Source organism: Phoca vitulina, unplaced genomic scaffold (genome assembly GCF_004348235.1).
Source record: "Phoca vitulina isolate PV1807 unplaced genomic scaffold, GSC_HSeal_1.0 scaffold89, whole genome shotgun sequence".
Lineage (NCBI taxonomy): Eukaryota > Metazoa > Chordata > Mammalia > Carnivora > Phocidae > Phoca > Phoca vitulina.
This window is the reverse complement of record NW_022589792.1, coordinates 451249-467992: the sequence shown is the minus strand read 5'-3', so window position 1 is coordinate 467992 and position 16744 is coordinate 451249. Positions and strand designations below refer to the sequence as shown.

General features: G+C 40.5%; 2 protein-coding genes and 1 non-coding gene across 3 annotated transcripts; all 3 read left to right on the top strand.

The window, feature by feature from the left end:
* The first annotated feature begins 10246 nt into the window (after positions 1-10246).
* On the top strand, positions 10247-11504 carry LOC116626566 (putative gustatory receptor clone PTE01). The gene is given in 4 exon segments (XM_032395957.1): positions 10247-10260; positions 10572-11007; positions 11009-11285; positions 11374-11504. Coding segments are annotated over 4 exon segments (774 nt in total). The 3' UTR covers positions 11421-11504.
* A 1200-nt stretch (positions 11505-12704) lies between these two features.
* On the top strand, positions 12705-13516 carry LOC116626553 (40S ribosomal protein SA-like). Its single transcript, XM_032395940.1, has one exon. It carries the CDS (start codon positions 13059-13061, stop codon positions 13425-13427), a length of 369 nt encoding a protein of 122 aa, XP_032251831.1. The 5' UTR covers positions 12705-13058; the 3' UTR covers positions 13428-13516.
* On the top strand, positions 12719-12873 carry LOC116626726. The gene has a single exon (XR_004298310.1). It is a non-coding gene; the product is annotated as a small nucleolar RNA SNORA62/SNORA6 family (small nucleolar RNA).
* Positions 13517-16744: the final 3228 nt, after the last annotated feature.

The following is a 16744-nucleotide window of genomic DNA, read 5'->3' as shown; positions in this document are numbered from 1 at the left end:
TGGGAAATGTTAATAAGGATGCCGATATTCCTGATATTATTTCATCATCAATGCTATTTCAGTAAATCAAAATTGCAATAGAATTTTTAAGTGGAAATAATCTTTACAGAAAGAGCCTCCCTTGTGGATATGTGCCTAGAGGAGGCCAAGTGAACTCCCCTCTGCGAAGAGGGGGCACTCCGAAGTCATTGAGCTGGACCAAGGGCACTTTTTCCTCCTATGGTTCTCCAAGATTGTGAAGTCTTCGGGGAGTGGAGTTCATGGACCAGTTCAGCTAATTATGAGCTCTGCATCCACATCTCCAGGCCACAATTCCATAATCAGCCTGTGTCTCCAGCCTTTCAGGCTGCCACTCCCTGTCTAGTGGGCTTCATACGTGTGTCTCCTCCCAGAGTAGTAACCTCCACCAGGAGGCCTGGCCTGAGTCTGTCTGTCTGCCGTTCCTTGGTACAGAGCCTCAGCCATTGTTGCTCACCAGGCAGGAGAGGGGCAGCCCCCTTCCTCCTTGCTCATGCAAAGTCACAGTGCAGCCAGTGAGCGCCATGGGCGACAGCGGATGGAGAAGGGGCTGGGGGAGCATTGTTTCCTTATTGTCAGGCAAGCAGGACATCTGGGTTAGACAGATGGCAGGGTACCAACATGCAAAGTTTTCCCTCCAAGCACTGCGAAGTTTATGTTCTTGGTTCTAGTGAGAGTCTAAGAACCCTCATTCAGAGTTCTGCTTTCCTCCCACACTGGTTCTAGCTCTACCATGGCGGAAACCGGTCTCTGAACTGTAGCTGAGCCCTCCAAAATCATGAAGTGATGAGGATGATGAAGACCTTAAGCATGATATCATTAACTTTCATTGGCTTCCTACATGGCAGGCTCTGAGCTAAGTGTTCTGTGTAGCTTGTTTCATTTCATCTGCATAACCACCACCCTCTAAGGAAGAGGACTGTACATCATCATCATTTTACAGATGAATAAGGGAGCACAGCATTTAAATATAACTTGTATTAGGTCATGAGGTAAAATGGGTATGAATTCAGATTTGAATCCTCACATCCAGACTCCAGACACAGGTCATCTAGCCATTATTCCCTCCTACCAACCCAGTCTGTCATTTCTTTTTTTTTTTTTTTTAATTTTTTATTGTTATGTTAATCCCCATACATTACATCATTAGTTTTAGATATAGTGTTCCATGATTCATTGTTTGTGCATAACACCCAGTGCTCCATGCAGAACGTGCCCTCCCCAATACCCATCACCAGGCTAACCCATCCTCCCACCCCCCTCCCCTCTAGAACCCTCAGTTTGTTTTTCAGAGTCCATCGTCTCTCATGGTTCTTCTCCCCCTCCGATTTCCCCCCCTTCATTCTTCCCCTCCTGCTACATTCTTCTTCTTCTTTTTTTCTTTCTTAACATATATTGCATTATTTGTTTCAGAGGTACAGATCTGAGATTCAACAGTCTTGCACAATTCACAGCGCTTACCAGAGCACATACCCTCCCCAGTGTCCATCACCCAGTCACCCCATCCCTCCCACCCCACCCCCCACTCCAGCAATCCTCACTTTGTTTCCTGAGATTAAGAATTCCTCATATCAGTGAGGTCATATGATACATGTCTTTCTCTGTTTGCCAGTCTGTCATTTCACCTGCTAGGTCACTTGGCAGGTTTCCAGTAGACCTCAACGGGGAGTAATGAATACCCCTTCCACCAGCTAGACTATAGTAATAGAATGTAGGAGGGCAGCTGAGATCAGGATAGGGATCATAGAAGGGTCAGCCGATTATAGTTTAGGGCATGTCTCTCTTTTTTCCCTGCTCCTACATTTTCCTTAAACTGTTCTTTCTCCTTCATTCTAGTTGCAAGGATTAAACAGTATAGTGGAAGCCATATATGTGATGAATGTGTATAGAAAGTTCAAAATAGACTTCAGATATTATTAATAGGCTAGTTTCATATTATTTGATTAAAATATCCTGTGATCTGAAGGTACGGATTTCCCTAGATCTTTGACAGGACATTTTATTTTGTCCTTATATACATGTAGATACTGAGTGGAGGGAAATACTGAATCTCATTTCTGATTTCTCAGAGCCTATTCTATCTTCGGCACAGAGTAGGCAACAAAAACAAAAAACATCTCTGTTAAACATTAAATAGCCTCTTAATTTTTTTTTTAAAGATTTTATTTATTTATTTGACAGAGAAAGACACAGTGAGAGAGGGAACACAAGCAGGGGGAGTGGGAGAGGGAGAAGCAGGCTTCCTGCTGAGCACGGAGCCCGATGCAGGGCTCGATCCCAGGACCCTGGGATCATGACCTGAGCTGAAGGAAGACGCTTAACGACTGAGCCACACAGACGCCCCATAAATAGCCCCTTAATATTTAAGTTAACATACAAAAACATGTGAGTTTAATCAGTCATCAAATGCATTAAAATGACTGAGCAATTTAGGGAGAATTAGGACTTCTATATCAAGAATCTGGTAGTATTTCCATTTTCTCAGTTAATATTTGTGGCTCTAAGAATGAACTCTACTCTTAACAAATTTTGAAGTGTTCATATATTACCGTTGACTTTAGGTACAACATGGTACATCTCTAGAGCTTATTCGTTTTGCTTGACTGAAACTTTATGCCCTTTGATTAGGAACTCTCCATTTCCCCCTCCTGCCACCATTCTACTCTAACTCTATGAATTTGACTATTTTAGATAAATAAATGGAATCATGCATTATTTATCATTGTGATTGGCTTATTTCACTTAGCATAATATCCTTAAGGCTCACCCGTGTTGTTTCATTTTTTTTTTTTTTAAAGATTTTATTTATTTATTTGACAGAGAGAGACAGCGACAGAGGGAACACAAGCAGGGGGAGTGGGAGAGGGAGAAGCAGGCTCCCCGCTGAGCAGAGAGCCCGATGCAGGGCTCGATCCCAGGACCCTGGGATCATGACCTGAGCCGAAGGCAGACACTTAACGACTGAGCCACCCAGGCGCCCCCCGTGTTGTTTCAAATGACAGAATTTCCTTCTTTCTTCAGGCTGAATAGATATGTAGTATAATATATATATAATAGTATATACTATACAAGTATAGTAGTATATATACAGAATAATAGTATATATATACACTTTTGTATATATATGATTTGCATTTCTTTGATGAATAGTGATATTGAGCACCTTTTCATATACGTGTTAGCTATTTGTATATCTCCTTTGTAAAAATGTCTATTTAAGTCCTTAACCCATTCTTAAAATCAGGTTATTAGTTGTTTGTTTTTGTTTACCATCGGGTTGTAGGAGTTCCTTATATATTTTGGAGATTAACCAATTATTGGACATATGGTTTGCAAATGTTTTCTCCCATTCCATAGGTTGCCTTTTCACTGATGAGGAACCTGAAGTGCACTGATTTACCACAGGTCTTAAATTGTTGCTAAGATCAGATGGAATTGTGCCTTTAAATCCCATACCCTTTCTATTATCTGCAGTGCCACTCATATCAAGGATATTAGCACCACTCCTAGATAGCTACTCTGGACCTTCCTGGCCCCTTTCCATCCAGGTTTTCCCCTCTATGCATAGTGCTAATCGATTAGTAGCACTCATTCTAAATTTTGAAGTTTGATGAGGAAAAAGAAAGTGTCACCTGGTCGGAGAATGTTAAATGAGATATCAACAGTAATATTAATGTATTAGGATTCTCTAGAGAAACAGACCTAACAGGATATGTATATATTTACATAGAGAGAGATTTAAGAAATCGGTTCACGTGATTATGGAGGCTTGCTAAGTCCAAATTTTGCAGGGTAGGCTAAGCAGGCAGGAAACACAGGAAGAATTGCAGTTCAAGTCCAAACACAGTCTGGTGGAAAGATTCCTGCTTCCTCCGGGAGGTCAATCATTGTTCTATTAAAGCCTTCAACTGATTGGTTAAGGCCCACCTACATTATAGAGGGTAATCTGCTTTACTCAAAGTCCACTGATCTAAATGTTAATCTCAGCCAAAAAATACTTAAAAATACTACCAGATTCTTGATATAGAAGTCCTACTTCTCCCTAAATTGCTCAGTCATTTGAATGCTTTTGATGACTGATAAACTCACATGTTTATGTATGTTAACTTAAAAATTAAATCTGAGTTTTTTTATTAAGATGTATGAAACTTGAAAGTCAGAAGGAGTACAGGCGCTATCCCTCCTGAGAAGTGGAAGGCCTCAGACCCTACAAAGGACATTTACTTTTCCTATGATCTTGGTCCATTAATATTAACAAGCCCTCAGAGATTGGGAGAACACAGACCAATTTGGTTAATTATGAGCTCTGTGCATTGAGCTCTCAAGCCCACATAACTGTAAATAATTGGCTTTTGCCCTGCAAACTTTCAGTTGGCCAGTCCCAGCACGGTTGGATCTGTGAGTGTGTCTTCTCTTCCCAGAGTCAGTGTACGCAGCAAGGGGTCCATACCTGACTCTGTCTTCCTGCCCGTCCTGAGAACAGAGCCTGAACCTTCATCACTCACAGGCATAAGAAGGGTGATGGATCATCATTTCTTTGTCATGCCCCAGCATAGAGGCCCCACAGTCCAGTGAGTGATATTGGAGATACTGGATACAGGAACAACCAGGGGAGCATTGTTTCTTCATCATCAGGACAAGCAGGATAGTTGGAGTAGCAGGGTGGAAGGGCACCAGTATGCAGGTTCAGCTCAGAGGCCTGTGAAGTTTATATTCTTGGTTCTGGTGGGAATCTGAGAATTGTCATTCAGAGTTCAGCTTTCCTCCCACACTACAGGTTCTAGCTCCTGTAGGAATCTCCCTCACCAGAGCAGGAAATAAGTCCCTCTAAACTGTCCCTTAAGCATTCCACAATGACCATGAAAGTGTTGATGAAGATGAGCAGGGGAATGATGCCCAATGACCACATACAGGATATCATGAACCTTTATTAAGGATTCCAGTCCTGGGCTCTGAAATAAGTGCTTTATGTAGACTGTTTCTTTTTACCTGCCTAGTCACCCCTAAAATATATGTGTACACATTATTGTTCTTTTACAGATGAGGAGAGCATTATAGCCTTTTAATGTAACTTGTCCCCAGTCATGGGAAAGAATGGGATGAAGCCAGGTTTCAGTCAAACAGTCTGACTCCAGACACAGTGCACCTGGCCAGTATTGTCCCTTTGCCAATGCAAACAACCGTTTTGCTTCTCTGGTCATTACATCCATGCACTCTCTGCTCACTGTGTTCTTCTCTTTGGAGGTTACTGGTAAACCACAGTGGTGCGCTGTTGGTGCACAACTATAGGAATGATGGCTGAAGATCGCTGGCAGGGATCATAGAAAAAGCCGACTCATGACAGTTTAGGGTAGATTTTTCGTGCACGCCTCTGCTCCTGGATTTTGCCTCAGCTGTCCACTTCCTCTTCCATTCTAGTAAGTTAGTCCTTCTCCATTTCAAAGGGAGACACAACGTCAATGTCTCAGGTTCCACCCACACTCAGGAAACCAGAAACTATTAAAAGATGTACAATAGATGTGCTATTGGTTAAGACCTAAGGATCTCTGCTTTAAAATTTCTGAATTTTAACAGTAAAGAAATTAACTGCATGTGCCTCAGATCCCCAAACAATTTTAAGTCCTATCTTCTCTACTTATTATCTAGTGAGCTGGAGCAATTTCTTAGTATCTCTGAGCCTCAAAATTGTCATCTGAATTGATTCTTAGTTGATGCCACTCCACTAAGTAAGGACTAAGTAGATATGAATACTACCAATGTGGTTAAATATGTGATGGATGCCTACAGTAAGGGCAAAAAATTTAGATATTATTATTGATAATATTGATTAATATTGTTAATACCAACTTTTATACCCTTCAACCAAAATATCCTGTGATCTGATTGTTTGGTTTTCTTTTTTTTTAAAAGATTTTATTTATTTATTTAACAGAGAGAGACACATTGAGAGAGGGAACACAAGCAGGGGGAGTGGGAAAGGGAGAAGCAGTCTTCCCGCAGAGTGGGGAGCCCGATGAGGGCCCGATCCCAGGACCCTGGGATCATGACCTGAGCCGAAGGCAGACGCTTAACGACTGAGCCACCAGGCGCCCTGATTGTTTGGTTTTCAATGGCTTTCTGACAAAAAATTTAATTTTTATCCTTATACAAATTAAGTACTGAGTGCTTGGAAGGAAATGACTGAATCACATTCATTTCTGATTCCCCAGAGCTTATATCATCTTTGGCACAGAGTAGGCAACCACCACAACGAAACCCCCAAATATGTTAAATATTGAATAGACCCTTCTTTGAGTCACAGGAACAAAGCATAGTCAATATGGCTTGTGCACACGAGTGCTTTCCTGCCTGTGCCTTCATCCATTTTAGGGACAAGAGATCATATAAAATAGCACTTGTTTGTATCTATGTCATAAACATTCAATAGGATCTTTTTTTTTTTTTTAGTAGGCTCCATGCCCAGCATGTTGCCCAACACGGGGCTTGAACTCATGACCCTGAAATCAAGACCTGAGCCTGGGATCAAGAGTCGAACACTTAAACCAACTGAGCCACCAGGCAGCCCTCTATTATTTTCTATTTAATAGCGTCTACAACATTCAGTTATTCAAAAATCATCACAGTGATTTTCATAAGTATGAAAAAGAAAAGGCAGAATGAGAAGGGGAAGATAAATTTTACTGTGTAGGCTTAGACACCTTTTAGGATTTCCAGTGCCCTGAGACAAGAGAGCCTCCAGATTCTCTGCCATATAACCCAATAAAAAGGTATTAAAACTTTCTTAGGATTGCATTTCATCAGTAAACCCACAAGAACAATAATGATTCAAATTCTGGTTACAGGGCCTGTGGGTGGCTCAGTCAGTGACGCTTCTGTCTTGGGCTCAGGTCCTGATCCCAGCGTCCTGGGACTGAGCCTCGAGCCTCGGATCAGGGCTCCCTGCTCAGCGGAGAGTCTGCTTCTCCCACTTCCTCTGCCCCTCCCCCCTTATGCTCTCTCTCCCTCAAATAGATAAATAAAATCTTAAAAAAAAAAAAAAGCAAAAAAACAAATTCTGGTTACAAAACAATGACCTAATATTTATTAAGTTCCACTTTAGATGGAATTTTAGATGCCACACATCTCTGGAGATGGCTGTTAACCTTTTGATTTCCAGAGAAGTGAGGCCAGCACAGACAGGTTGAGGGATTTACATGTCTTCCTGTGAATTAGGGTACTGGACCAGTGATTTTCAGGAGCACTTATGGCAGTAATATGGTGGATCATAGGACTTCCCATGAATAGTAATGCACTTTACAGCCCAGTCTGAAAATCCGAGATATGGAAATATTATTCCCTATGTAAGATGGGAATTTTTATATGGAGCTATCACAGAATGACTATTATTAGATACTTGAGAAATATTCTGATTCTATGCTTTAATAATAGCATGTAGTTGATAGCAACTAATTTTTCTACTGGGAAAACAAATGTAGGCAATAAGTAGTGAAATTGAACTTGCATTGATTTTTATAACACAAACAATATCCTCCATGCAGATGTCATATGGAAATTCTCACCTGCATGATATGCAGAAAGGCAGAAGGATTTTCAAAGGGTTGTTGAAATAAGGAATTGATAAACAAAATGAAGTTATTTCCTCAGTTAATACTATGTATCACTTAAAGTGTTATATCTAGATTTAAACACAATGTTGTAGTAAACAAGAACACTTTATATGCAGTGTGCCTAGTAATATACTATTTAGGTAAATTTTCAAGAAGACGCTTTGTAAACACATAAATAATAACATTATGGAAACGCCAGAAGAAAATATACTCACCTAATTAATGACAGTGATTGCTTTGGGGGACAGGTGTGCAGGGCAATGGGATCATGTAGGGATTTAAAGAAAGCTAAAATTTTACCAGTAATATTTCAAATCTCTATAAAATATGAGTTTGGAAGCAAATATTAGTAAATGCTTATATTTTAATATAGCTATTGGGTATTCATTATAGTAATAATAGGTAATATTCATTGAACATATTCAAAGTGCCCAGCAATATTTTAAGGCATTGTTCTTGACCCTGGCTCTAAATTAGGACCACCAAGAATCGTGCATGTAGAGATTATTATTTAATTGGCTCTAGGCAGTACACAGGACATCAGTACATTTTACAACATTAACGGGTAAGTATAATAATCAACTAGGATTGAGAACCACGGGTCTTAGCACTTTATGTTTTATTTAATTTCTCCAAACACTCCAATAAGGTAAGTTCAGTTATCTCCATTTTACCAATGTAGAAACTCCCCACGTGTTTGTTATGTTCATCTTTGTACTTCTCTCTTTTGCATTTTTCTCTAAATTAGATCATAGTGTGACCTGTCAAGAGAAATGAATATCAGAGTTGCCTTCAGGGAATTGATTTAAAAATAATTGTATTTAGGAGCACTTGACTGGTTTAGTTGATGGAATGTGCAACTCTTGATCTTGGGGTCATGGGTTTGGTTGGGTGTGGAGATTGCTTAAAAATAAAATCTTGGGGCGCCTGGGTGGCTCAGTTGGTTAAGCGACTGCCTTCGGCTCAGGTCATGATCCTGGAGTCCCGGGATCGAGTCCCGCATCGGGCTCCCTGCTCAGCAGGGAGTCTGCTTCTCCCTCTGACCCTCCCCCCTCTCATGTGCTCTCTCTCTCCTCTCATCCTCTTTCTCAAATAAATAAATAAAATCTTTAAAAAAAAATAAAATAAAATCTTAAAAAAAATAACTGTATTTAAGGAGAATTGATTTTATTATTTATTTATGTATTTCTTTCTTTCTTTCTTTATTTATTTATTTATTTTTATTTTTTTTTAAAGATTTTATTTATTTATTTGACAGAGAGAGATAGCTAGAGCAGGAACACAAGCAGGGGGAGTGCGAGAGGGAGAGGCAGGCTTCCCGCTGAGCAGGGAGCCCGATGTGGGACTCGATCCCAGGACCCCGGGATCATGACCTGAGCCGAAGGCAGACGCTTAACGACTGAGCCACCCAGGCGCCCTCTTTATTTATTTTCAACAACATGGATGGACCTAGAGGGTATTATGCTAAGCAAAGTAAGTCAGAGAAAGACAAATACCATATGATTTCACTCATATGTGGAATTTAAGAAAAAAATAAATGAACAAACAAAAAAGACAAACAAACAACCCCCAGACTCTTAAGGGGAATTAATTTTCAAAAGAATGAATAATTAAGGAGAATTCTCCCTGTTTCAGTAAAGATTGAAGTTAAGGAAGCACAAGAAGGTTGGATTTCAGACCTGGTTTGGGGGGCCTTGTAAGCTCCTAAATTCCTCTCTATAATTAGAGAGTTGGATTTCATGAGGACGCAGCGCTTCCAAATGTTTAGGATTAGAAATATATGTAAGCACTTTTACCAATACCAAAGCACTACAAAATAGAGACCAAAAGCAAAACAAAACAAAACAAAACCCCAAAGAGAGTGTCAAACACCAGTGTCAATTTCCCTGAGATTGTGTAGGGTTGATATTTAATCCTGCATAAACTGAGAGATAGGAAGAAAGTATTTTTTAAAAGTTATTGTTTAATGATCCACAGGGGCATTGTACACGAATACCATCTACTGGGTCACTGACACTGCATGATTTTGTGCATTTAACCAAAACATACTTATCAAAATTTGAAGTCTATCAGGTCACAGTTAAGAGTTATATTTGAAAAGACTAAAAAGACAACCCACATATTTGAGGGAGCATGTATTTCCATGGAGGAGAGATGTCGAAAACAGAGTGATGAAAACCCCTGAAGATAATTAACATGTTAAAAAAAACCTTTCTGATTATAAACATTTTATTTTATTTTATTATTATTATTTTTTTAAAGATTTTATTTATTTATTTGACAGAGAGAGACACATTGAGAGAGGGAACACAAGCAGGGGGATTGGGAGAGGGAGAAGCAGGCTTCCCGCGGAGCAGGGAGCCCGATGCGGGGCTCCATCCCAGGACCCTGGGATCATGACCTGAGCCGAAGGCAGACGCTTAACGACTGAGCCACCCAGGCGCCCCAAACATTTGATTTTAATTTAGAATGTCAGTAATGTAGTTCTAGCAATTATACAGTTTATCAATATTCTAAAGGGAATTTCTTGCACTTATTTGAATAAAATAAGGCTGCTTCTAAGTGTCCTTTAATTAGAATGATTTTTTTCCTTAAAGGGAGAAGAATGTTTCTTATTCGGTATGTTTCTTATTCGGTATGTTTCTTTAAGAGTATTTTATGGTGATCATGTATTTATCATTTATCTCTAAATGTTCTTGCTCCTCTAACATTCTTCAGTTGAGTGTCTTTAAAGTGTGTATAGAGAGATGTGAATAACACAGAAACCAATGAGGAAACGGTTCTAAGAAAATTGGATTTGAGACACAGAAATATTGCTGAACGCACCGGAGGGTATGGCCCCAAGTGTGAATATTTTACTTGTGAATTGCTCGAATACGCAATAGGGACACAGTGCTGACTGCCCATTTACTTGATTCACTTTTCCAACCCTCTTTTCTTTTTCAGAAGGTGTCCAAGCTACATAGAACTACAAAATCTAACAAGGGTCTCAGAATTCTTCCTCATGGGACTCTCAGATGATCCAGAACTGCAACCCCTTCTCTTTGGGCTGTTCCTGTCCATGTATCTGGTCACCGTGCTTGGGAACCTGCTCATCGTCCTAGCTGTCAGCTCTGACTCCCACCTCCACACCCCCATGTACTTCTTCCTTTCCAACCTGTCCTTGGCTGACATCGGTTTCACTTCTACCACAATCCCCAAGATGATCGTGGACATCCAAACTCAGAGCAGAGCCATCTCCTATATGGATTGCCTGACTCAGATGTCTTTTTTAATGATTTTTGGATGTTTGGATAGTCTCCTCCTGGCTGTGATGGCGTATGACCGGTTTGTGGCCATCTGTCACCCCCTGCGCTACTTGGTCATCATGAACCCCTTCCACCCACCGTGGCTTGTTGGTTTTGGTGTCTTTTTTCATCAGCCTGTTGGTCTCCCAGATGCACAATTCCATTGGGTTGCAACTTACCTACTTCAAGGGTGTGGAAATTTCTCACTTCTTCTGCGACCCTTCTCAACTCCTGAACCTTGCTTGTTCTGACACCTCCACCAATAACATAGTCATGTATTTTGTTGGTGCCATCTCTGGCTTTCTCCCCATCTCAGGGATCTTTTTCTCTTACTATAAAGATGTTTCCTCCATTCTGAGAGTCCCATCCACAGGTGGGAAGTACAAAGCCTTCTCCACCTGTGGCTCCCACCTGTCAGTTGTTTGCTTCTTTTATGGAACAGGACTTGGGGTGTACCTCAGTTCAGCTGTTTCACGTTCTCCCAGGAAGGGTGCAGTGGCCTCGGTGATGTACACTGTGGTCACCCCCATGCTGAATCCCTTCATCTACAGTCTGAGGAACAGGGACATCAAAAGGGCCATGTGGAGGCTCTTCAGCAAAACAATCTAATCACAGTACCTGTGCCATCCATTTGGAGTGTAGGTTGGAAAATGCGGCAAAACTAAGCACCTAGACCTGCAAATCCTACCTCTCTCATCACATCATTTCTGTAGTTGTCATGGCTTTCATTTCTCTCCTTGCTTAACATCTGAAAATTGCTTTTTTTCCTATGTCTTAAATGGGACTGAGGGAGAATTCTGGGGTCCTTTGTATATCATAATCACTGCATGACCGAATCCTATTGTATCTATGGAGACCCTGTGCTTTATCATTGGTGACCCAAGCATCCCAGAAAGATGAGCAATTCTCTTTTTATATATTTAAAATTCACATTTTTTCCACAGTTCTTGTGTATTTTCCATACAAATTTCTTATCTATCCAATTGGTTTATGCAGGTTATGTGGGAGGATGCATGTCACTGGTTCTCAGACTTGGTATTTATTTGTTTATCTTCAAGTATAATTAACATACAGTGTTATATTAGTTTCAGGTGTACAATATAATGATTCAACAATTCTATACATTTCCCAGTGCTCATTAGGATAATTGTACTCTTTTTTAAAGATTTTATTTATTTATTTATTTGAAAGAGAGAGAGTGCTCCCGCGCCCGTGCGTGCATATGCACGTGCACATGAGCGGAATAGGGGAGGGTCAGGGGGAAGGAGAAGCAGACTTCCCGCTCAGCGGGAAGCCCAACTCCAGGCTCAATCCCACCATGACCTGAGCCAAAGGCAGACACTTAACCGACTGAGCCACCCAGGCACCCCAAGATAAGTGTACTCTTAATCCCCTTTATATATTTCACCTATCCCTCCGTCCATCTCTCCTCTGGCAATCACCAGTTTGTTCTCTGTATTTAGAAGTCTGGGGTTTTTTGTTTTGTTTTGTTTTGTTTTTGTTTTGTCTTTTTTTTTTCTTTGTTCATTTGTTTTGTTTCTTAGATTCCACATATGGGTAAAATCACATGGTATTTGTTTTTCTCTGACTTATCTCACCTAACATTATACCACATGTGTCCATCCATGTTGTTGCAAATGGCAGGATTTCATTGTTTTTTATGACTGAATGATAATCTATTATATTATATGTTCCATTATGTATATACACATGCCACATCTTCTTTTCTTCTTTATCCATTTATCTGTCAGTGGACACTTGGGTTGCTTCCATATCTTGGCTATTGTAAATAATACTGCAATAAACACTGCACATTGTTAGAGCTTGGAGCTGAGGCCGCTGGCTGGCCGATGAACTCACAAGTGTAGGTAGTGTGCTACACGAGGGGCAAGTCTTTTTGCTAACACCACAAGGGTCTCTGGCCCAATGAGTGGAGTTTGATAGTCATTCTTGCTACAAGTATAATTCAGATAATTCAGATGTGTCAGCTTTAAGGAGAAATCATTTTTTAAATGGTCTGTGTTTTCTTTTCTCCATATTTCTTAACTGCTTGGGCCTCACACGTTACTGGGCCTTTTCGATTTTCAGAGCAACTTGACGAATCCTGCTATAAGGTCCTAAAAAGGGAGCTCACTCACTGGGTCTGATGTGGTGGATGCTGGCCAGGGAAGTTCTGTGCATGCGTGGCACCGTTTCCCGAGAACACCTGTGGGAGGTCATGCCTGATTTCTACTTCTACAGAGATCCTGAAGAGATTGAAAAGGAAGAGCAGGCAGCTGCTGAAAAGGCTGTGACCAAGGAGGAATTTCAGGGTGAATGGACGGCTCCAGCTCCTGAGTTCACTGCTACTCAGCCTGAAGTCGCAGACGGGTCTGAAGGCGTGCAGGTGCCCTCGGTGCCTATTCAGCAGTTCCCTACTGAAGACTGGGGCGCCCAGCCGGCCGCTGAAGACTGGTCTGCAGCTCCCACTGCTCAGGCCACTGAATGGGGAGGAACAACCACTGAGTGGTCTTAAGCTGGTCTTCCACAAAGGCAAACAAAATGGAAATAGAAATGGAAAAGGTTGACGGAAAATAAACAGTTTGTAAAAGTCGAAAAAAAAAATACTGCAATAAACATAGGAGTGCAAGTATCTTTTTGAATTAGTGTTTTCACTTTCTTTGGGTAAATACCTAGTAGTGGAGTTACTGGATCATATGGTAATTCTATTTTTAATTTTTTGAAGAACCTCCATACTGTTTTCCGCAGTGACTGCACCGATTTGCATTCCCACCAACAATGTAGGAGGTTTCCGTTTTCTCTACATCTCAACACTTGTTATTTCTTATGTTTTTTATTTTAGCCATCTGACAGGCATAAAGCAATTTGCATTTCCCTGATGAATAGTGATGTTGAGCATCTTTTCATGTGTTTGTTGGCCATCTGTATGTCTTCTTTGGAAAAATGCCCAATTTTAGTTGAATTATTTGGGTTTTTTTTTTTTTTTTTGGTGTTAAGTTGTATAAGTTCTTCACATATTTTGGATATTTACTCCTTATTGGATATATCATTTCCTCTACACTCATCTTTAGCAGTGATTCTAATATCTCATCCCCTCTACCCACTATGCTGACTTCAGTTTAATAATATTTTTGCTACTGTCCAAATATTTTAAAAGGCCCCAGTACTCACCTCCTCCCTCTCCAATACAGTTCTACTCACTTGCCATTTGGTCAAGGACACTCTTCATGGGAGAGGGAACTTGAAATTGGAAAAGAACAAAGCATATATCACATTTTACTGCACAAACATATATACTTTTGATTTTCCTATTCTATGTCCTGTTAATTCATCTTTATCATGACCCTAGTTTCCTATTCCCCCTACTAATGTCTTTATACACTGTACTATGAAATAACTTCAGTCTAATAACACATTTTTGCTATGGACTAAATATTCTAAATGCTTTCACACCCCATATCTCCCTCTCTTATCTACCTCTACATATCTGCCATGTGCTCTCCACTAGAAATAACCTCTGTCATTTATCCACACACAGGTAGAGTCCTTCCCTCCATATCCAATTTAATTGGGTATACACCAAAGTTTTCTTCATATCACTTACCAATATGGAGATTGACAAACCAATCTCCATATTCCTCAGCAAAGAGATCTCTGAGTCAGGAAAGATGCATAGATAGGACTTAGAAAGTTACAATGTACCACTATCCACATCTCAGTTTATCCATGAGAAAAAACAGATAAACCAAAACCACAGTTTATTTATGTTTTCAAGGGCTGAGAACCCACAGAAATCTAAAGAAAATATACTCTAGAGCGAGTTGATTCCTTTCTAGTTAGCAGAAATCAGAACCACTGGAGACATTTGTTAAATTTGGCCATGGAATGGCTACAAATTGGCTTATTGTTGGTGGAGGGGCTCTCCTGGTATAACAGAAACCAGGGAGTCTATTTGAGACTGAGTCACCAGAAGCAGTAAAGTGGGGTCTGCAGAAGTACCCAATGGAGAGGAAGTTATACCCATTTGCCAATTTGTGTGCTAGGAATTTTTGTAGTGTGACAAATTCGGGACTATATTGGAAAGCAGACAGATATGACATGAGTCTTGAAGTGCTTGGAGCACAAAGTTCTTATAGAGGATGAGACTTGTGTGGTGGGCAGTACCTGAGATGCTCCCAATGATCCCCAACTCCTGGTTTTCTTGCTCTTGTGTATGTCCCTCCTATTGAGTGTGAAATAGACATAGTGACTTGAATAGAGTGGGAAAAAAAATCTCGCTTTCTTCCTGCTACCTCTCTCTTGCTCTCTTGGTTGCTCATATTGATGGAACTCAATTGTCATGTTATGAGCTGCCCCATCAAGAGGTCCATGTACCAAGGAACTGAGGGAATTCTCTGGCCAATAGCCTGCAAACACATGAATCCTACCAAAATCCTACCAGTTACCAAAAAAATATGTAAAAATCAATAGTTTTCTAATACCAATGTAATTCAATTAGAGAAAAAACAGAACTGAAGTCTGATTCAAATTAGCCAAAAAATAAACAAAACAGATGAACATAGGGGAGGGAAGGAAAAATAAAATAAGATAAAAATGGAGAGGGAGGCAAGCCATAAGAGACTCTTAACTATAGGGAACAAATTGAGGGTTGCTGGAGGGGTGGTGGGGGGATGGGGTAACTGGGTGATGGGTATTAAGGAAGACACTTGTTGTAATGAGCACTGGGGGTTATATGCAATTGATGAATCACTAAACTCTACCTCTGAAACTAATACTATACTATAAATTAACTAACTTGAATTTAAATAAAATTTTGAAAAAAATAAATAAAAATTGGGGCGTCTGGGTCGCTCAGTTGTTGGGCGTCTGCCTTCGGCTCAGGTCATGATCCCAGGGTCCTGGGTTCAAGCCCCACATTGGGCTTCCTGCTCAGTGGGAAGCCTGCTTCTCCTTCTCCCACTCCCCCTGCTTGTGTTCCCTCTCTCGCTGTGTCTCTCTCTGTCAAATAAATAAATAGAACCTTTGAAAAGAGAAAGAAGAAAAATAAATAAAGAAAGAAAAATAACCAGTTAATCTTCAACATATAAAATGCCAACCCAAGTAAGTGCTAAGGAAATGAAAATATGAAATTATCCTTAGAGCAAATATTAACTGAGAAAATGGAAATAGTATCACATTCTTTGTATAGAAGACCTAATTCTGTCCCAATTTCATGATTCATACAATGGTTTTACAGATAGCAAAATCACACATCAAGTGATTCAATCGAAAAAAAAAAAAGTCTGATTTTTATGTTAGGATCCTACAACTTGGAAGTAAGAAGCAAGGAGTACAGCTGAATTTCTTCCTGAGGAGAGGAAGGACCCAGACCCTTCCAAAACATTCACCTGTTTCCCTTCCCTCTTCTATTAACATTAGCAAGTCTTGGGGCATCTGGGTGGCTCAGTCGATTGGGTGTCTGACTCTTGCTTTTGGCTCAAGTTGTGATCTCAGGGTCATGGGATGGAGCCCAATGTCAGGCTCCATGCTCGGAGTGGAGTCTGCTTGAGATTCTCTCTCTCCCTCCCTAAGCCCCTCCCACTGCTCTCTCTCTCTCGAAAAATAAATAGATAAAATCCTTTAAAAAAACACAAAAAAAATTATCAAGTCCTCAGAGGTTGGACAACATGGACCAATTGGCTAATTATGTGCTTTGTGCATTGAGCCTCCCAAGTCATATAATTGTAAATAATTGGCGGGTGCCTCCAGCTTTTTAGTTTGACAGTTCTAATAGAGTGGTTCCATACCTGTGTCTCCTCCCTTTGTGGCCATCTGCATCAGAAGGTCTCAGCC

Excerpts from the sequence above, each read along its gene's own strand:
- LOC116626553 (XM_032395940.1), top strand. The coding sequence starts at position 13,059 with ATGTGGTGGATGCTGGCCAGGGAAGTTCTGTGCATGCGTGGCACCGTT.